The following is an 18,874-nucleotide window of genomic DNA, read 5'->3' as shown; positions in this document are numbered from 1 at the left end:
TGTCAGGTTCCTATAAGGTGTCAGGACGTCACTGTCTATTTCTCCATGGAGGAGTGGGAGTATTTAGAAGGACACAAGGATCTGTACAAGGACATCATGATGGAGGACCACCAGCCCCCCCTATCACCAGGTAATAGACAGGACTAAATCCACACAGCCTTTATTATTTGTATGTAGAGAATGAATTCAGTGGCTGTCTGTGTTTTCTGCAGGTAGATCCAGTAAGAGAACAGCAGCGGAGAGATGTCCCCAGCCTCTTCTTCCACAGGATGATCAGGTAAATGGAGAGAAGGTCTCATGAAATCTTCCCTCTGGTCTGTAGGACGGCTGGGAAGGTCTTGTGTTTAGTCTTATTATATGATTGATACTTGTGTAATGAGAAAGCTGGAGATGGCAGGATTACAGCCGACCGCAGACATTAGATCTCCGCATCTTATCACTATTTTCTGGTTCTGGAGACTTCTGTTTGGAATAAAGAAGCAACAGGTTGGAGTTATACAGGAGACCTGCAGCTATTTGGCCCAGATCACTACTGCTGTCATGTCATTCCGGCTCCTCATACTAATTAATGACCTTTTCTGGCCATATAAAACCTCCCACACGACTTCTCCAACTGTGTGATGACTTTTACAATATTTATTTCACAGCTGGTGAAACTGGAGGAAGATCTGATCCCTATTGATGCTACAGAGACACATATGAGGGGGTATCAGCCGTGTAAGGAGGAGTTTCCTACAGATGACCCCCCAGGTGAGACTACATGTAGAGAAGAGTCTGTGTTGTCGGGGTTTTCAGCTGTATATTCCCTTATTCAGCCAAAATAGATAGATAGATAGATAGATAGATAGATAGATATAAAATTGAATGTATCTCTGCGTGTCTGTCTGTGTGTGTGTTTGTCCTTTATGCGCTACTACACCATTCATCCGATCGCCATGAAACTTTGGGAAGTTGTTGAGTACACTCCTGGGAAGATTATAGGCATAGTAAAACTATCCTACGATAAATGGCGCGCGTGCGAGCGTCGTCGACAGTTGCTCCCCCCCCCACGTAGATCGTTTGATTTCCATCACTGCCACCAATTCTCTCACTTCGCGATGTCATAGAAACTTGAAATTTGGCACGAGCATTGAATATGTCATAAATAGGAAAAGCTAATGGGTCCCAACTCGACTATTCAATTCTAAGCACCAAAGAATTAGCGTCCAAATCGTACGTACGGAATCTAATTCTCTCACTTCCCAATGTCATAGAAACTTGAAATTTGGCACGAGCATTGATTATGTCATAAATAGGAAAAGGTAATGAGTCCCAACCCGATTATTCAATTCTAAGCGCCAAAGAATTAGCGTCCAAATTTTACGTACGGAATGTAATTTTCTCACATAGAAACTTGAAATTTGGCACGGGCATTGAATATGTCATAAATAGGAAAAGTTAATGGGTTCCAAGTCGATTATTCAATTCTATGCGCAAAAGAATTAGCGTCCAAATTTTACGTACGGAATCTAATTCACTTCCTGATATATATAAATGAATGTGTGTCTGTCTGTCTGTCCTTTATGCGCTACTACACCATTCATCCAATTGCCATGAGACTTTGGGAAGTTGTTGAGTACACTCCTGGGAAGATTATAGGCATAGTACAACTATCCTACGATAGGTGGCGCGCGTGCGAGCATTGTCGACAGTTATGCCCCCCAGACAAAGATCGTTTGATTTCCATCTCAAGCACGAAAGCAAAAGGCATTACGAGCAACGGGATAACCAGAAAATGATGCACCGCCAAACGTTTCGCAAGACAATTGCTGGATATTGAGAATGCTGAGGTAAAATGAAAGCTGTGCTGTGATTGATGGCTATTTCTTATACTGCTGAGGTAACATGAAAGCTGTGCTGTGATTGGTGGCTACTTCTTATACTACTGAGGTTGCATGAAAGCTGTGCTGTGATTGGTTGTTATATATTATACCACTGAGGTAACATGAAAGCTGCGCTGTGATTGGTTGCTATATATCATACCGCAGAGTTAACATGAAAGTTGCGCTGTGATTGGTTGCTATTTTTTATATTGCTGAGGCAGAATAAAAGTTGCGCTGTGATTGGTTGTTATTTCTCTTACTGCTAAGGTTACATGAAAGCTGCGCTGTGATTGGTTGTTATCTAGATATATAAAAACCAATGAATGTATGTCTGTCTGTCTGTCTTCGCAGCAACGCGCGACGGGTAAGCTAGTATATATATATATAAAGGCGAATGCCCTCACTGACTCACTGACTCGCCACTAGTTCTCTAACTTCCCGATGTCGGACAAACATGAAATTTGGCACAACGATTTTTAGGTCCTAAATAGGAAAAGGAGTCATTACTCGATTATTCAATGTTAAGTGCAAAAAATAAGTTACCCCCTATGTTATATTACTTCCCGGAGTCGTACAAGCGTGAAATTTGGCATGAAAATTCTTTAGGTTGTAAGTAGGAAAAGTCAAGGGGTGGCAACTTGATTATTCAATTCTAAGTGCAAAAGTAAGTGACCTTATGTGTAATGTAACTAATAACACACGTATGAACCGCACAAACATGAAATTTGCCACAACCATTTTTTATGTCCCAATGGGGAAAGTAAAGGGGTTGCAACTTCAATATTTAATTCTAAGCGTGAAAAACTGAAAAGCCGCCATACATTACATAGTTCTTTTCTCAGAAACGATAAAGCCTAGGGAAATGATTTGTATACTGAGGAGAATATAACTGATCTGTGTGTGTATATACTCAAGAGAATCTACCTCACCTCTATGAGTATATACTGAAAGGCTATAAAGTACATAAGGAAGCGGCCATGCACTGCAGGGATGGAGCCCCTAAGGCTAAGAAGGGGCTGCAACCTCCAGTCTGGGGGTAAATTTGAATAAAAAAGGAGCGTTACCTTTAAAAGTAAAATGTGAGGAGAGTGGTAGGGGTTGCACATTCTGCAGAGCGACATTGCTACATACAGTCTGAGGAGAATCTAACACTCCTATATGTGTATACATATTTTATTCCTTGGTTTTCAAGTAACTATGACTTCATTTTCCCTGCGAACAACATGTAAATACCTGTACTAAAGTAACTCAGGTGAAGCCGGGTATAACAGCTAGTATATATATATATGATGAAAACACTCACTGACTGGCCATTAACCCCCGTCCCCAGTGCTGCCCCCGCACATGTGCAAGTACTATTATCATGTCCCTCTCCTCTGCTGCTGGAACCAGAAGGACTGGGCATGCTCAGTAGGAACTTCCCACATCTTGGTACAAGTAACAGTCAGCTGGGTTAGTGAATGGCTACAAACATATCTGTGCCCACTGATAATGGCGGTGCCGGGCTTGTAAAGGCGTCTTTATTCCCCGGTCAGCAGCACTTGATCAGCAGACTGTAGTTGCAGCGCAGTACAGGGCAGTTTACAGCAGGGGGCGTCAGCAGCTCTTATCCACGGCTCGTTTGGCTCCTGCGCTCTGTAATCTTACAAACTGTATGAGCGCCCCCTGGAGGTAGGAAATTACCATCACCGCATGGGAGGAAATCAGCGCAGAACACGTCCTACAATGTGGAAGTAAAAAAGTAAGTTTATTGGGTAAAGTAATTGTCCCATTAGGATGTTATCAGTAGACTAGGCGCTCCACAAATTATTGTACCTGCAGTTAATGGGAAAACCCCTTTAACTATTTAATATTTTTACATATCTGAGCTTGAATAACTACGACAAAAAATATCTCCTGTTTTGGTGGAATAAATGTGCTAAGGATGGACGTCGTCCCTCGCTTGTTGTACTTATTCCAGACTCTGCCTATTCAGCCCCCATGAATTTTTCTACAATCTGCTTTTACACATCAGCTACCGAACCCTCTCAAAACCTAAACCCACAGGAGGGGCGGGGCTTTCTGGCCTCAAGCCTCTATCCTTCTTAGATCGTTCGACTGGCACTTCCACGGGAAGTCCAAACAATGGATTAAGCTAGAAACGGATATTGTTGGAACTTCTCTATAAATGCTGCCTTGGATTTTTCCCTCAGCCAGACCCCACAACAATGTTAAATTTTCCCTCTTTGCCCCCGTTCTTGCAATGTCCCGGCGGAGGGCCAGCCAGCTGCAGGTGAGACCACGGGCATATACAGCATGGCGGTCATGGTGGTGGTGGTGGGGGGGGGGGGGTTTGCAACTTTTCCAGTTTGTTTGTAAATATATTTTTGTCCATCGGTACAAAGACATCTAATATTTTTCTTTGGTCAATGGTGTTACGTGAAATAGTTTTTTTGCTATTAATATTCATACGGTGATTGTTCACTCAAGTCTGTAACGCATTTATTGTTCGGCCCACATATTTCAGGCCGCATGGACACTCAAGGAGGTAAGTAATATAGATTGAGCCATAGTTTAAAAGATATTGTAGAATATAACTCTTATTCACATCTTGTATAAATATCTCCTTCCTGCTGTGGCAAATATTCTGGCAGCATTTACAATTTTCTATGCCACATCCAAAAGCGTCGTATATGCCCCTCACTCCCCCCCGCCACACACACATGGATGTATCTGGAATATGAGTTAGGATCTTCCAATTGGGTTGGTGAGAGGGTGCCAGTATATTTTTCAGTTTTATTTCTTCGAGTACCACTTGAGGTCGACTGGGGATATTGTCAGATAGAAAGGGGTCACCTTGTAGGATCCCCCAATGTTTCGATAGGATGTTCCTCAGGTGGGAAGGTTGAGTATTAATGTGGTTTCAGAACAATGTTTTGGAGTTCTGCTCCTCGGTTTTCTCAGGTTTCTGTTGTGGATTCTCTAACTGGTCTTGTTGTTGCGCTCTTAGCATCGCTGAAATCACCAGCATCCCTGGGTACCCCTTCTCTTTAAAACACTTATTTTATACATTAGATTGTTCATTAAAATTTTGGAGATTTGTGTGTATTTCAGTAAAAAATAAAAGTATGGGGGTTCTGGAGAAATAATAACAAACGAGTGCCATATTTTATATTAAGTATACTTAATCTGTATAAAGAGCATGTGCAAGACGAGCATGCGTACAAAATTGCGTTGAGAAATTTACCTCTGCTTCCGGTTAAGCGTGTACCGGGATATAGCTCAGCAGCTACTTTCTTCTGGATGCACGCACGTACACACTTCCAGTCGCCCCAGTTCTAAGAAGTACCTGATACTTTTATCATGTCTCTGTGTCATATGCTCATGAAAGGTGTCAGATTAGTCAGTAAGCCCTCCGACTCGCGTTGCATGTACTGTATTGTATCTATTGCCCTTACACTAATGGAATAAACACCAGAAGGTACCGACTCTCCAAAAGAAACCTGGAGGAACGGGTGATAATTTAGAGGCTAACCTGGATTCTTGAGGAGGTTCGCTAATGTCTGCAAACCCCTTATTCAAGTAAGTAAAACCTCATACATAAAAGAGCACAGGGTTTTTGTAACTTGTCTTTTTCACAATTTGTATGAATATTTTATATAGACATTTTTATAAAATATTGATATAATTGTAATGTTAAAATCTGTTTTATTCTTGGCAGATGACGACGTCAGGAGCTCAGAGGAACATCTGATATCTTCAGGTTTTATAGTGGAAGATGGTGGTAACATACAAGATACACACGCAGAGCCTGCCATTATCCCAGATGTACCCTCAGCCCTTCCCAGCAAACATCTGTCATCTGATCCTTTTATAGAGGTTCCATCTTCTGATTCATCACAGACTAGTAAGCAACATAACATTTACAGAAGAGATGTTGAAGAAGAAACAGTTGTCACAGGGAAGAAGTCATTTTCATGTTCAGAATGTAGCAAATGCTATACCCAAAAAGCATATCTTGTTATACATCAGAGAATTCACACACGGGAGAAACCATTTTCCTGTTCAGAATGTGGGAAGTGTTTTAGATTTGAGGCAGATTTTGTTAAACATCGCAGAATTCACACAGGAGAGAAGCCATTTTCATGTTCAGAATGTGGGAATTGTTTTTCTCAGAAATCATACCTTGTTGTACATCAGAAAATTCACACTGGTGAGAGGCGATTTTCGTGTTCTGTCTGTGGGAAATGTTTTACCCAGAAATCGGGTCTCATTAGTCATCAGAGAATTCACACAGGGGAGAGGCCATTTTCATGTTCAGAATGTGGGAAATGTTTTACAGCTAATACAAGTCTTGTTAATCATCAGAGAATTCACACAGGGGAGAGGCCATATTCATGTTCAGAATGTGGGAAATGTTTTATTCAGAAATCAGTTCTTGTTAATCATCAGAGAATTCACACAGGAGAGAAGTCATTTTCATGTTCTGTCTGTGGGAAATGTTTTACCATGAAATCAACTCTTGCTAATCATCAGAGAATTCACACAGGAGAGAAGCCCTTTTCCTGTTCAGAATGTGGGAAATGTTTTACAACTAATACAACTCTTGTTACACATCAAAGAATTCACACAGGGAAGAAGTCATTTTAGAATGTGGAAAATGTTTTTTGAACAAATCACATTTTGTTACACATCGGAAAACTCACACAGGAGAGAGGCCATTTTCGTGTTCTAAATGTGGAAAATAATTTCAGGGGAAAGCACTTCCTGCTGCACATCAGAGAATTCACATGGAGGACAAGCCATTTTCATGTTCTGAATGTGAGAAATACCCATGAAGGTGATCTAGTTAAACATCGGATAATTCACAAAGGAGAGACAACATTTTTATAAATCAGATCTTGTTAACTATAAGAGAACTCACAACCTGCATTTATGTTCAGATTGTTGGAAATTATTTAGCTATACATCTTGTTAGACATTGGAGAATTCACACAGGGGAGCAGCCATTTTTGACTATGGAAAACTTACACAGCGGAGAACCCATATTAATATTTTAGAATCTGCTTGTCTTCTTGGGTTATCGTGATTGAAAACATCGGCCACCTCACGTGAACTTCTGTTACCGACTATCAAGATGATCTCAGTTGTATACTAGATTTATTAATATCATGACAATTGAAAAGTCATACAATTAGTGGTTTCCATATTATATAATTCAATAAACCTTTATTAACAATCAGCATATCATCCCTAACTCAAAAGTGGTTGCAGGTATTGAAAAAAAATGACTGCGCCTATCAATTTCTGATGGAATTCTGCCCTTTAATCATCCATCCCATGATCCTCTTTCCATTGAAGTCTTTTGAACTTAATGTATAAGAACCCACTCACATGTTTTATTCTGTCCTTATCCTGGCCGGCGCCTATTACTCCCTATCTACTGAGCAAAACTTTTTGGTTTGTCTTTGTTTTTTCCTGGATTATAGATTTGTAGCTGAATTTAATTTCAAATATTGTTTATTGAAGAAGCATATCAAGATAAGTATATCTTTTCTAGACAGCATAACAAAATTTCCCCTCACAGGGGGCGAAATATATCATTTTACAGAGATTTTGGTCATGACATATTTATACAATTATCTTGAATATAAGATAATAAGTATATATAACTATTTTATTAAATTCAATTTTGCTCATCTTGTCTAAATTGTGAAATGCTTCTTATACTCAGTATTATTAATTTGAACAATAAAGCTTTAACAAAGATCATCTGTGGTCGTCTTTCTTTTGCGCTTAACTTGCTACAGCTATCAGTATTGTAATTGGTAACTATAGGTCGACTGGAGGACATATCTAAATCCTGGTATATCTATTAAGTCAATCCAGGGTCCCCATACCTCTCCAAACTTTTCTAGTGAGTCTGAACCTATAGCATGTAGTCTCTCGTACATCCATGAAATTCTATCTAACACTTCCTGGAATGAAAGATTCCGCTGCTTCCATCTGGACGCAATGTGAATTATTGCTGCCATGCAAACCACTTGAATCAGTTTGTGTGCCTGGTAGCTGACCCCTCTTTGGCGATCACCCAGGAGGAACATTGCTGGAGATCTCTATAGGTAGCCTATAAATAATCTAAGCAGAAGCCTATGTACTTGCGTCCATAGCCTGGCCACTACTGGGCAGGTCCACCAGATATGTACCTGAGTGCCTTCTTCTGCACATCCTCTGAAACAGAGGGGCAAGGATGATGGGTAGATTTGGTGTCATCTTTTTGGTACCAGGTGGGTTCGATGGAGAACCTTTAGGGAGGTCTCCATCAAAGTCACCTGGTGGCTCCCTTTTGAAATTGTTTCACAACAATGCCTCCTTCTATCTATAGAGATATTCATACTTAGGTCCTTCTCCCATTTTTCCATATAGGGGAGTTTACCCTCTCCCCCCGGGTTGTTCAGGACACTGTAAATCAGAGATAGAGAGCCTTTTTTCATGGGGTTTCTTAGGTATAGTCTCTCAAACATGGTTGTGTCTGGGAAAACTCGTGGTAGTTTGAGTGAGTCTAAAAAGTGATATACTTGATTGACTCTATAGTTCTCAGATGGGGGAGGGTTAAACTTGGCTTTGAATTGGCTCATGGTCAGCAGGTTTGAATTCACTATCAGATGATGCAAGTTAGTGATTTCATTGATTTTCCACCACTGGAAATGAACCAGATCTTTACTAGGGGGGAATCTTTCATTTGGTATTAAAGGTAGTAGTCTAGATGGTCTTGTTGACAATTTGTATTTATATCTGGTATCCCTCCAGGTACGTATTGAGTGGTATGAGAAGGGGCTCCTATCTAGAAGGTTCTCCCTTATTGGGCCATCGGACCAAATCAGCTCTGGGAATGTGTGCGGTGCTAGTCTTGATTCCTCCGGGCTTACCCATAGAGGTGCTCTTGATCCCCCCAGGGTCTCGATTAAGGATGAGCGAGTATACTCGCTAAGGCACTACTCGTCCGAGTAATGTGCCTTAGACAAGTATCTCCCTGCTCGTCCTTAAAGATTCGGGGCCGCCGCGGAGCGGGGAGCTTCACGAGAGAGCGGGGAGGAATGGAGGGGAGATCTCTCTCTCCCTACTTTCCCGCCCGCTCTCCCCTGCTCCCCGCCACAACTCACCTGTCAGCCGCAGCGGTCCCCAAATCTTTATGGACGAGCAGGGAGATACTCGTCTAAGGCACATTACTTGGACGAGTAGTGCCTCAGCGAGTATACTTGCTCATCCTTAGTCTCGATCCATTGAGCTATTCTTGCTGCTATATAATACTTCTTCAAATTGGGGACCGAGAGACCTCCCTGTTTTTTATGATAATACATGACGCTGTTTTTTATTCTAGCATGCATATTGGCCCATATAAACTTAAAAATAAGTTTCTGGAAGTTATTCATTACTTCTATCGGGATTGGGATGGGTAGAGTTTGGAAGAGATATAGTATCCGTGGCAGAAGGTTCATTTTTACCGCGTGTATCCTTCCTACCCAAGATAGCATTGGATCGTCCCATTTTTGTAGCTCGGTGGTTAGTTGTTCTTTTTTTATCAGAGGTGGATAATTCCATTTGTTTGGGTGGACAGTGAGGTGGTCAGATTAACTCCCAGATATGGGATGTAATGTGTTTGTTGCTGGAAGCCGAAATTCAAGTCTATTAATTTTGTTATAGAAGGCTGAGTATTTACATAGGCTATATCGCTTTTGTCCCTGTTTACTTTTAGCCCCGTCAGGGTTGCCCATTTCTCTAATAAGTTCATTAAGTTTGGCAGCGCTGTCAGAGGTTGAGTGATCGTGAGCAGTAAGTCATCTGCAAACAGACTTAATTTTGTATTCCTCCTTTCTGAGGATAACTCCTTTTATATTCAGATTGTCTCTAATAGCTATCGCCAATGGCTCCATGGCTAGCGCGAAAAGCGCCGGAGAGAGGGGACACCCTTGTCGGGTGCCCCGCTTAATTGGGATTGGCGTTTCTTTGGTTGTTGGGAGTTTTAAGAGGGTGGGTGGTAGGGAGTATAGGGATTTTAGCGCCTGCAAGAACTCTCCTTCGAAACCCATTTGCTGCAGTAATGTGAATAGGTATTCACATGATAGGGAGTCAAACGCCTTTTCAATATCCAAGGCTAGAAGAGTTAATGGGTTATTGTTCTTTTGTGTCTGGTCAATAATATTGAGTAGTTTCCTAATATTATCCGGCGCCTGTCTCTGCGGGATAAAACCCACTTGATCCTTATGGATCATTTTTGGGAGAAATTGGTTTATGGGTTTTGCTAGAATGCTGGTAAATATTTTCTAATCTATATTTAAAAGGGATATCGGTCTGTAGTTCTTTGGGGATAGTGGGTCTTTATTTGCTTTGGGTATTACCGTTAGGTTTGAGTTTAGAAACTCCCTTGGTGAAATTTCTCCTTCCATCAGGGTCTGGAACTTATCACTTAGGGGCTTAATTAGATGATCTTTATACTTTTTGTAGTATAAAGCTGTGAGGCCGCCAGGGCCTGGGGCTTTCCCTGGTTTCAAGTTGTCTATAGCCTTGATTATTTCTTCTGTGGTGATGGTGACATTTAGGGACTCTCTCTCCTCTTCAGTAATGGTGGGGATAGGCAGGGAATCTAAAAATTCCTTCCTTAGGTTTTCTCCTCTTCCCCTGTGTTCTTGGTAGAGTGAGGTGTAGAAGCTGGCAAATGTGTCATAAATTTTATTTGGATTGGTCGTTGTGGTGTTGTGGGGGCTGTACAATTTGAATACTGTGTTGAACCTCTGAGTTCCCCGTAGTTTTTTCCGCTAGCAGTTTGTCTGGTTTGTTGGCAAATTTATAGTATTTATATTTGGTCCATTGTAATGCCAAAACTTATCTAAACATGAGAAAAAAGCACTAGTATCACTGGAGAGGGACCCCAACATCATCATAAAACCATCCGATAAGGGTGGAAATCTGGTGATCCTAGGACGCAATGAGTATAAGGAAATGTGCCTCAAGCTATTAAAAGACACCACAAACTATGGCATATTACCTTCTGACCCCACAGATACCTTCCTCTCTGAGTTGAGATCCCTAACACTAAAGGCATGGGAGGAAAAAATTCTTGGGAAAACGGAATGTGAATTTATCTGCCCAACTCTACCCCAGACGGCGACTTTCTACGCGCTCCTCAAAATCCACAAGGGCCTTACCCCACTAAAGGGGAGGCCCATTGTTTCGGGGATAGACTCCTTGACACAGGGAGCAAGTCAGTATATCAATGTCATCTTAAGACCATTCGTAGAGAGTTTACCATCTTATATACGTGATACCACAGATCTCCTCAAACGTCTGGAGGGCATCACGATTGCAAGTGGTACAAGTATGGACATAGAGGCGCTTTATACCAACATCTCCCATAAAGATGGAATTGAAGCGAGTCGTTTCTACCTGGACCAGAGGGGAACTCATATGAGACCTCACAATACCTTTGTTCTCGAATTGCTCAAATTCATTCTTGAACATAACTTCTTCCTGTTTGACGGGCGCTATTACCATCAGCGGTGGGGGACCGCGATGGGAAGTCCCTGTGCCCCAACCTATGCATGTCTATTTCTCGGATGGTGGGAGGATAAACACGTCTTCCAGGAACAAAACCTCAAATGGATCAACCTAGTTGAGCTATGGGTGAGGTTCATAGACGACATTTTTATACTCTGGTCCGGAACTGTCTTGGAATTCAAAGAATTTGTGGAGTCTCTTAACAAGAACAACCTTGGCTTATTTCTCACGTCAGAAATCCAGCAGGAACAAATTACATTCCTGGATTTGAACATCTCCAAGACCCCGATGGGGACTTTAGAGACTACAATTCACCGGAAACCAACGGTAACAAACAGTCTCCTGCACTGGGAAAGTTACCACCCAGGTCCTTTAAAAAAAGGTATTCCTAAGGGACAATTTATAAGGGCGAGGAGGAACTGTTCCGAGGAAGGTGAATTTGAAACATAAGCTGAAGACATGACTAAAAGATTCAAGGATAGGGGATACCCTGCTGACATTCTCCAGGAAGCACTTGTAGAGACCAAAAAAAGAGACAGGAAGAGCCTACTGGATGTTAAACTAAAACCAGTCACCAAGAACATTGTGAGATTGATTGGTACGTATGACGACCAATCAAGAAATGTGAACAGAATTTTACAAAAATATTGGTACATCCTATTAAAGGACAAGGACCTTGTGGAATGCCTGGGAGACAAGCCCTCTATTACTTATCGAAGAGGAAGAAACCTTCGAGACCATCTCGTACATAGTCATCTGGCCCCTGAAATACCCAGAGAGACTTGGTTGACCTCGAAAAAGATCAAGGGCACATACCCCTGCTCTGACTGCAAGGCGTGCAGATTCATAAAAAAGGGACCAACATTTGAAAGCGTCAACACTAGGAGGTCATACGAGATCCATGACTTCATAAATTGCAAGACACCCGGAGTGGTATATTTGGCAACTTGCCCTTGCCCCCTTGAATATATAGGCAAGACCAAACAGCAATTTAGGAGGAGGATATTGGCCCATGTCGGGAATGTACGAAGAGGGGAACATACAAGCCTGGCGAAACACATGAGAGACCATCACGACAATGACCTAAGCCTTCTCAAGTTCCAAGGAATTGAATTGATCAGGTGCAATGGAAGAAGGGGAGACATAGATAAGAAACTCCTACAGAAGGAATGCATGTGGATTCATAGACTCAAGACCTGTTCACCCACAGGCACCAATTTCATTTGAAATTTCATCCCAGGCACCAATCCCCCTTCACTTCCCTAAAACTCCCCCCCCCCCCCCAAGTCTTTGATTAAACATCTGAGAAATGTATGCGTTTTTTGCTACATACTTTAACTAACTGTAATCATCCCTCTAAAAACATATAAAATAATCCCTCCTAATTCTCCCCAGAAGAGAGCTATAAACTTTATCTGAACATATGAAACCCCCTGCCTTCATATAGACTCATGAAATCCTTTACAGGGCTCTAGTAGGGAGGGAGCTGTCCAGTGCTGAACCTCCCCTCTGCACACTGATGCCCGACATCCCGACAGCAGGGAGCTGTCCGATACTGAAGCACCTGTGATAATGTGTGTTATCCAGCCTGTATCGTGAGAAAGCAAGGGGGATTGTCCAAATCATAGCCAACTTCTGGGATTGGATGGGATAAGAGAGGGAAGGAGGAGCTCCACACATATAAGCGCTGCACTTGTCAGACACGCGGCACTCACTACAGGGATGCTGCCAGATATGGCTGCTCCCTCTGTTACCTACTAATGCATCCTGATAAAATGGTGCATGCACCAAAGAGCACTGTAGAAACGCGTCGACGACGTGGTTTTAGTGAGTCAGTAACCTTCCAGATAGTTAGTTCAGTTGTTAGAGCTAGACGGCTGCCCGATACGCTCTGTCCGGCAGCTACATCAGTGCCGACTTAGCTTCTCCCTATTCACTGCGCTGCTGTGTACAAGTACAGGGTTTTTTCACAAAGAGTCCTGCATCCTCATTAGTATTTAAAGTGATCTGTACTACAGGAACAGCTTTCTTTAGCACTGCAGACTTTCAGGCACTTTTAACCCTTTAAGTGCTGGCTTAGTGCAAGAGTTAGCAACTACTCCCTGAATTGTATATTATTATTCAGGGTAGTAGTTTTGAACTGGTGCCATATATTTCTTGAGTGGAAGGGCTCTCTATATACTAGTTAACCCTCTCCTCTCCTCTTTTTGATCTACCTATTTTGGTTGATTATAATTTGGAGTCGCTTGAATGAGGAGCATATATAACTAGGAGAGAAAAAACAGTTCATTCTCTGTATTTATCACTGGTTCTTCCTATCCACTCTTTCTTGGCCCTATTTAACCCTTTGCTAACTGGACCTTCTGAACCTTAATTGGGCCTTATATTACACATCTATACTGATATTTAAAGTGGAGGCTCTCCATTACCCCACTCTTATTAATATCAGTTTTTGGCTCTCTCAGCTGGTCCTTTCTTTGACACTTAACCCTCTCCTTTCCTTGAGTGGTGAATAACCACCATTTACTACATCTAAATAAAGGGTTATATAGGGAGTATTTAAACACTGTGCTCATAATCTAATCCTCCTCTTTATATTTCTCCGGAGGAGGGTCTCAACTCAAGTATATCTAAGCACAGTGTTGTGTCTGAGCAATATACATAACACCTTGTTCTCTATCTGGAACTTCTGTCTGATTTTGGGGACCTATCATGAGGGTAACCACATAATTTATTTATTTATCAGCAGGAGGTGGTTTAAACCTCACTCACTTCAATGACTAATGCTACATCAATAAAGGAAGATTGTCATCTCATGTGCTTCATAAATTTGCACATGAGAACTGAGACACCTAATAATTACTAGTGGAAGTCATTGCTGAGGGACCTACTTTGGTTCAGAGGAGTGAAGGGTTTTTCCCAATACCTCAACCTAAGATATATGTTGTGTTCTGTCCAGTTTGATTTTAATTATTATTAATAAAGTTAGTTTTTTAATTAATTCTTCTTCAGTGATTACCCTTATATTTATTTTTGAAGAATTTCTGCCTCAGTGACTTATTGTAATGCCCGTTCTACTTTTTCTGATAGTATGGTATTAAGTTGCAATTTAGTGTCCGTGATCTCCTTAGCGGTTGCCCATGAAGGATTACGTTGGTTAAGGTTTTCTAGGAGAAATAACCTTCATTCCAATGCTTGGCAAGCTTGTGATTTCTCCTTTTTTTTGGGGAGGATAGTCGGATTAATTGGCCTCGGATGTATGCCTTGTGGGAAAGCCATACCCACTGTGGTTTTGCATCCGGGCCACTGTTAAGATCGAAAAATTCTGAGATTTGACTCGAAATTTTGTTCGAGCAAATGGGGTCTTTCACCAGAGCCTCGTTCAGCCTCCATCTGAATATGTTTTTTGTGGCTTTCTTCACCTCTATCTCGCTTAACACAAGATCGTGATCGGACCACGCACATGGATAATGTCTAGCGGTCGTTAGTTGGAGTAGAAGCGATGTGGAGATCAGGACATAGTCAAGACTTGAGTATGTCTGACTTGACGCTGAGTAGAAGGTGTAGCCTCTATCTTTTCCGCGGATCTCCCTCCAGCTGTCTGCTAACCTGTGTTGTGATAGTTTACTTTCCCATTCTTTTCTTAGTGTGGCTGAAAATCTGTCTGGGGTGTCACTCGATCTATCGAGTGTCCCATGGAAGGGGAAGTTAAAATCCCCTGCCCAAAGTATCTTATGTTGTGGGAATTGTGTTTAGTTTTTTCAGTAGTAAGCTTATCGTAGGCCAGGGGTTTTCTGAGGGAGCATACATATTAACTACCACTATTGACTGGTCTTGCAATAAGCCCCTTATAAGACAATGTCTTCCTTCATGGTCACTTTCTGTCTGTATGTCATGGAGGGGAAATGAGTTGTGTAGTAGTGTCAAGACCCCTCTATGCTTTTTGCTGGCTGTGGAGGTGAAGCTTCTAGTGTAGTTACAATTATAGTATCTAGGGGCAGAGTTGTGGGAAAAATGGGTCTCCTGGATACAGATTATGTCTGGTTTGTGTTTTTCAAACATCAAAAAAGCTTTTTTCCTTTTGTTTGGGGAGTTAAATCCCCTGACATTGTGTGATATTAGACATACCATTGGTTGGCCTGGTCTAGGCTTGCTTTTGTGTTCTCTCCAGGAGCCCTCTGTCTGTACCTTTGTTGTCCTCCAGTCAGACCTTTTTTATACATGACGACCTGTGATCTTAATTTAAGAAAATTAACAAACAAACTAACAAATAGTGCACTTAACCCCTCTCGAGTATAGGGGCTCAATGCACCAAGTAAGAACTTTTGGTTAACTGTGGTCCTAGGACCCTTATGATCAAAGAAGAAATCGGTAAATCCTGTCGGTAAACCGACCATCCTTGGGTAACTCAGCAACTAATATACGGCCGTTGGACTAGCACTTGATGCTAGATATATTGGTGCGATCAGTGTTCTTCTCATCAATGGGCACGTCCCCCCACCCCCCCAGTATTGCAATAGTATCATAGTAACTTAGTTGTCCCCCCCCCTCGCCTCCCCCTTTCGTCTCCCAGCCCTCCCCCACACTCCCCACTTCCTTCTCATCTGGTTGGGGGGGAGGGGGGGGAGACGAGCTCATATTATTATTTTAGCTTGACATGCTCTATTTTCATGGGATATTGGGTTCGCTGTTTCTTGAGTTCTGATCAGGGGGCCGAGATCCAGTCTTGTAGCTGAATTAGGTTGAGATTTAAAGGGATCATCCAGTTGTAAACTATCGATGGCTCATTCTCAAGATCAGTCATAATAGATCTGTGGAGTCTATCACCAGGGACCCATAGTGATCAGCTGTTCTCTGGGCCAGTGTGCTCAAGCAAAGTCTCATTATTGGAATCACAAAGCCTAAGAGTGAACCTGTAAACCCCCTCTTCCTGCCTGATTCAATATCCGCTTTTTTTTTTTTTATTGCCAGGGTTTTATCACCCAGGCTGTTTTAGAGGTATTCGCCCTTTTACTTAAAGCAATTTCCTCTATGGCTATGATTAAAGCACTGCTTGCATTGCACAAAGTAGACTTTCTGACTGTAGGTGTTGCTTTTATCATCTTTTTAAGAGGCCCCAATTGCAGTGTAATCCCTCAGACATCTTGTCAGCACAATGTGCAGAGCTTACAATTAGAGATGAGCGAACGTACTCGTCCGAGCTTGATACTCGTTCGAGTATTAGCGTGTTCGGGATGCTCATTACTTGTAACGAGCACCACGCGATGTTCGGGTTACTTTCACTTTCATCTCTGAGACGTTAGCGCGCTTTTCTGGCCAATTGAAAGACAGGGAAGGCATTACAACTTCCCCCTGCGACGTTCAAGCCCTATACCACCCCCCTGCAGTGAGTGGCTGGCGAGATCAGGTGTCACCCGAGTATAAAAATCGGCCCCTCCCGCGGCTCGCCTCAGATGCGTTGTGAGATAGCTGAGGGACAGTGCTGTTGGTGCCGGAGCTGCTATAGGGAGAGTGTTAGGAGTTAGTGTAGGCTTCAAGAACCCCAACGGTCCTTCTTAGGGCCACATCTAACCGTGTGCAGTAGTGTGGAGGCTGTTTTTAGCAGTGTTGCACTTTTTTTTTTTTTTTGGTATATCGGCCGTGCAGAGCATTGCGCCCTGCAGTAATACTCCAGGGACAGAATTGTGTAGGCAGGGCCAGAAGACATATATTATAGATTGAATATACGCAGTGGTCCTTTTGAAAAAAAATATTGAAAAAAAATCTATTTGGCCTGCCTGTCACTGTGCTCAGTGTTCTGGGTCCGTGTCTGCTGGGGGTAGTAGTTCTCCAAATAAATACGCAGCCAGCTAAGTGTTACAGCAGGCTTGCGCCAAATTATTTTCTGGCGTTCCGTAAGCGAACTCAGCCTCCAACCACAGGCCAATAAGCGGCACATTAAATTACAGTGTTGTGTTTCTGCATTCCTGGTAATACAGCATGCTGAGGGGTAGGGGTAGGCCTAGAGGACGTGGGCACGGCCAGGAACTGTTCTCGGGCCCCTGCTCAGATTAGGCAGCAGTGGTTCCTCTCCCACCAGAGGAGTTTATCGTGACTGATGCCCAACCATTGCAAAGTTCCCGGGGTCCGGGGGATGAGGCTGGGGACTTCCGGCAACTGTCTCAAGACCTTTCAGTGGGTGAGGAGGCCGATGACGATGAGACACAGTTGTCTATCAGTGAGGTAGTAGTAAGGGCATTAAGTCCGAGGGAGGAGCGCACCGAGGATTCTGAGGAAAAGCAGCAGGACAATGAGGTGACTGACCCCACCTGGTTTGCTACGCCTACTGAGGACAGGTCTTCAGAGGGGGAGGCAAGGGCAGCAGCAGGGCAGGTTGCAAGAGGCAGTGGAGTGGCCAGGGGTAGAGGCAGGGCCAGACCGAATAATCCACCAACTGTTTCCCAAAGCACCCCCTCGCGCCATGCCACCCTGCAGAGGCCGAGGTGCTCAAAGGTCTGGCAGTTTTTCACTGAGAGTGCAGACGACCGACGAACAGTGGTGTGCAACCTTTGTCGTGCCAAGATCAGCCGGGGAGCCACCACCACCAGCATGCGCAGACATATGATTGCCAAGCACCCCACAAGGTGGGACGAAGGCCGTTCACCACCTCCGGTTTGCACCGCTGCCTCTCCCCCTGTGCCCCAACCTGCCACTGAGATCCAACCCCGCTCTGAGGACACAGGCACTACCATCTCCTGGCCTGCACCCACACCCTCACCTCCGCTGTCCTCGGCCCCATCCAGCAATGTCTGTCAGCGCAGCGTCCAGCCGTCGCTAGCGCAAGTGTTTGAGCGCATGCGCAAGTACGCCGCCGCGCACCCGCACGCTCAAGCGTTACACGTGCACGTAGCCAAATTTATCAGCCTGGAGATGATGCCGTGTAGGGTTGTGGAAACGGAGTCCTTCAAAAGTATGATGGCGGCGGCGGCCCCGCGCTACTCAGTTCCCAGTCGCCACTACTTTTCCGGATGTGCCGTCCCAACCCTGCACGACCACGTCTCCCGCAACATTGTACGCGCCCTCACCAACGCGGTTACTGCCAAGGTCCACTTAACAACGGACACGTGGACAAGCACAGGCGGGCAGGGCCACTATATCTCCCTGACGGCACATTGGGTGAATTTAGTGGAGGCTGGGACAGAGTCAGAGCCTAGGACCGCTCACGTCCTACCCACCCCCAGAATTGCAGGCCACAGCTCGGTGGTGGTATCTACGGCGGTGTATGCTTCCTCCACTAAAGCACCCTCCTCCTCCTCCAACGCAACCTCTGTCTCGCAATCAAGATGTGTCAGCAGCAGCAGCACGTCGCCAGCAGTCGGTGTCGCGCGGCGTGGCGGCACAGCGGTGGGCAAGCGTCAGCAGGCCGTGCTGAAACTACTCAGCTTAGGAGATAAGAGGCACACGGCCCACGAACTGCTGCAGGGTCTGACAGAGCAGAC

The 18,874-nt window shown here is 43.7% G+C and overlaps 1 protein-coding gene across 4 annotated transcripts in view; it reads left to right on the top strand.

The window, feature by feature from the left end:
• The window catches only part of LOC136624337 (gastrula zinc finger protein XlCGF57.1-like), a 721,853-nt gene that overhangs the window by 467,142 nt on the left and 235,837 nt on the right, over positions 1–18,874 (top strand). For 2 of the 4 annotated variants that reach the window (XM_066598271.1, XM_066598269.1), the window contains exon 3: positions 213–277. The exons of 1 other annotated variant lie outside the window; for it this stretch is intronic. In XM_066598271.1, coding sequence (XP_066454368.1) covers positions 213–277 — 65 coding nt within the window. Of the gene's footprint in view, positions 1–6; positions 131–212; positions 278–18,874 lie in introns of all 4 variants that reach the window. One more of the 4 variants, XM_066598268.1, reaches the window with a different exon arrangement.

This window comes from Eleutherodactylus coqui, chromosome 4 (genome assembly GCF_035609145.1).
Source record: "Eleutherodactylus coqui strain aEleCoq1 chromosome 4, aEleCoq1.hap1, whole genome shotgun sequence".
Classification (NCBI taxonomy): Eukaryota; Metazoa; Chordata; class Amphibia; order Anura; family Eleutherodactylidae; genus Eleutherodactylus; species Eleutherodactylus coqui.
The sequence above is the reverse complement of the archived record's forward strand: the minus strand, read 5'-3'. Positions and strand labels throughout refer to the sequence as shown.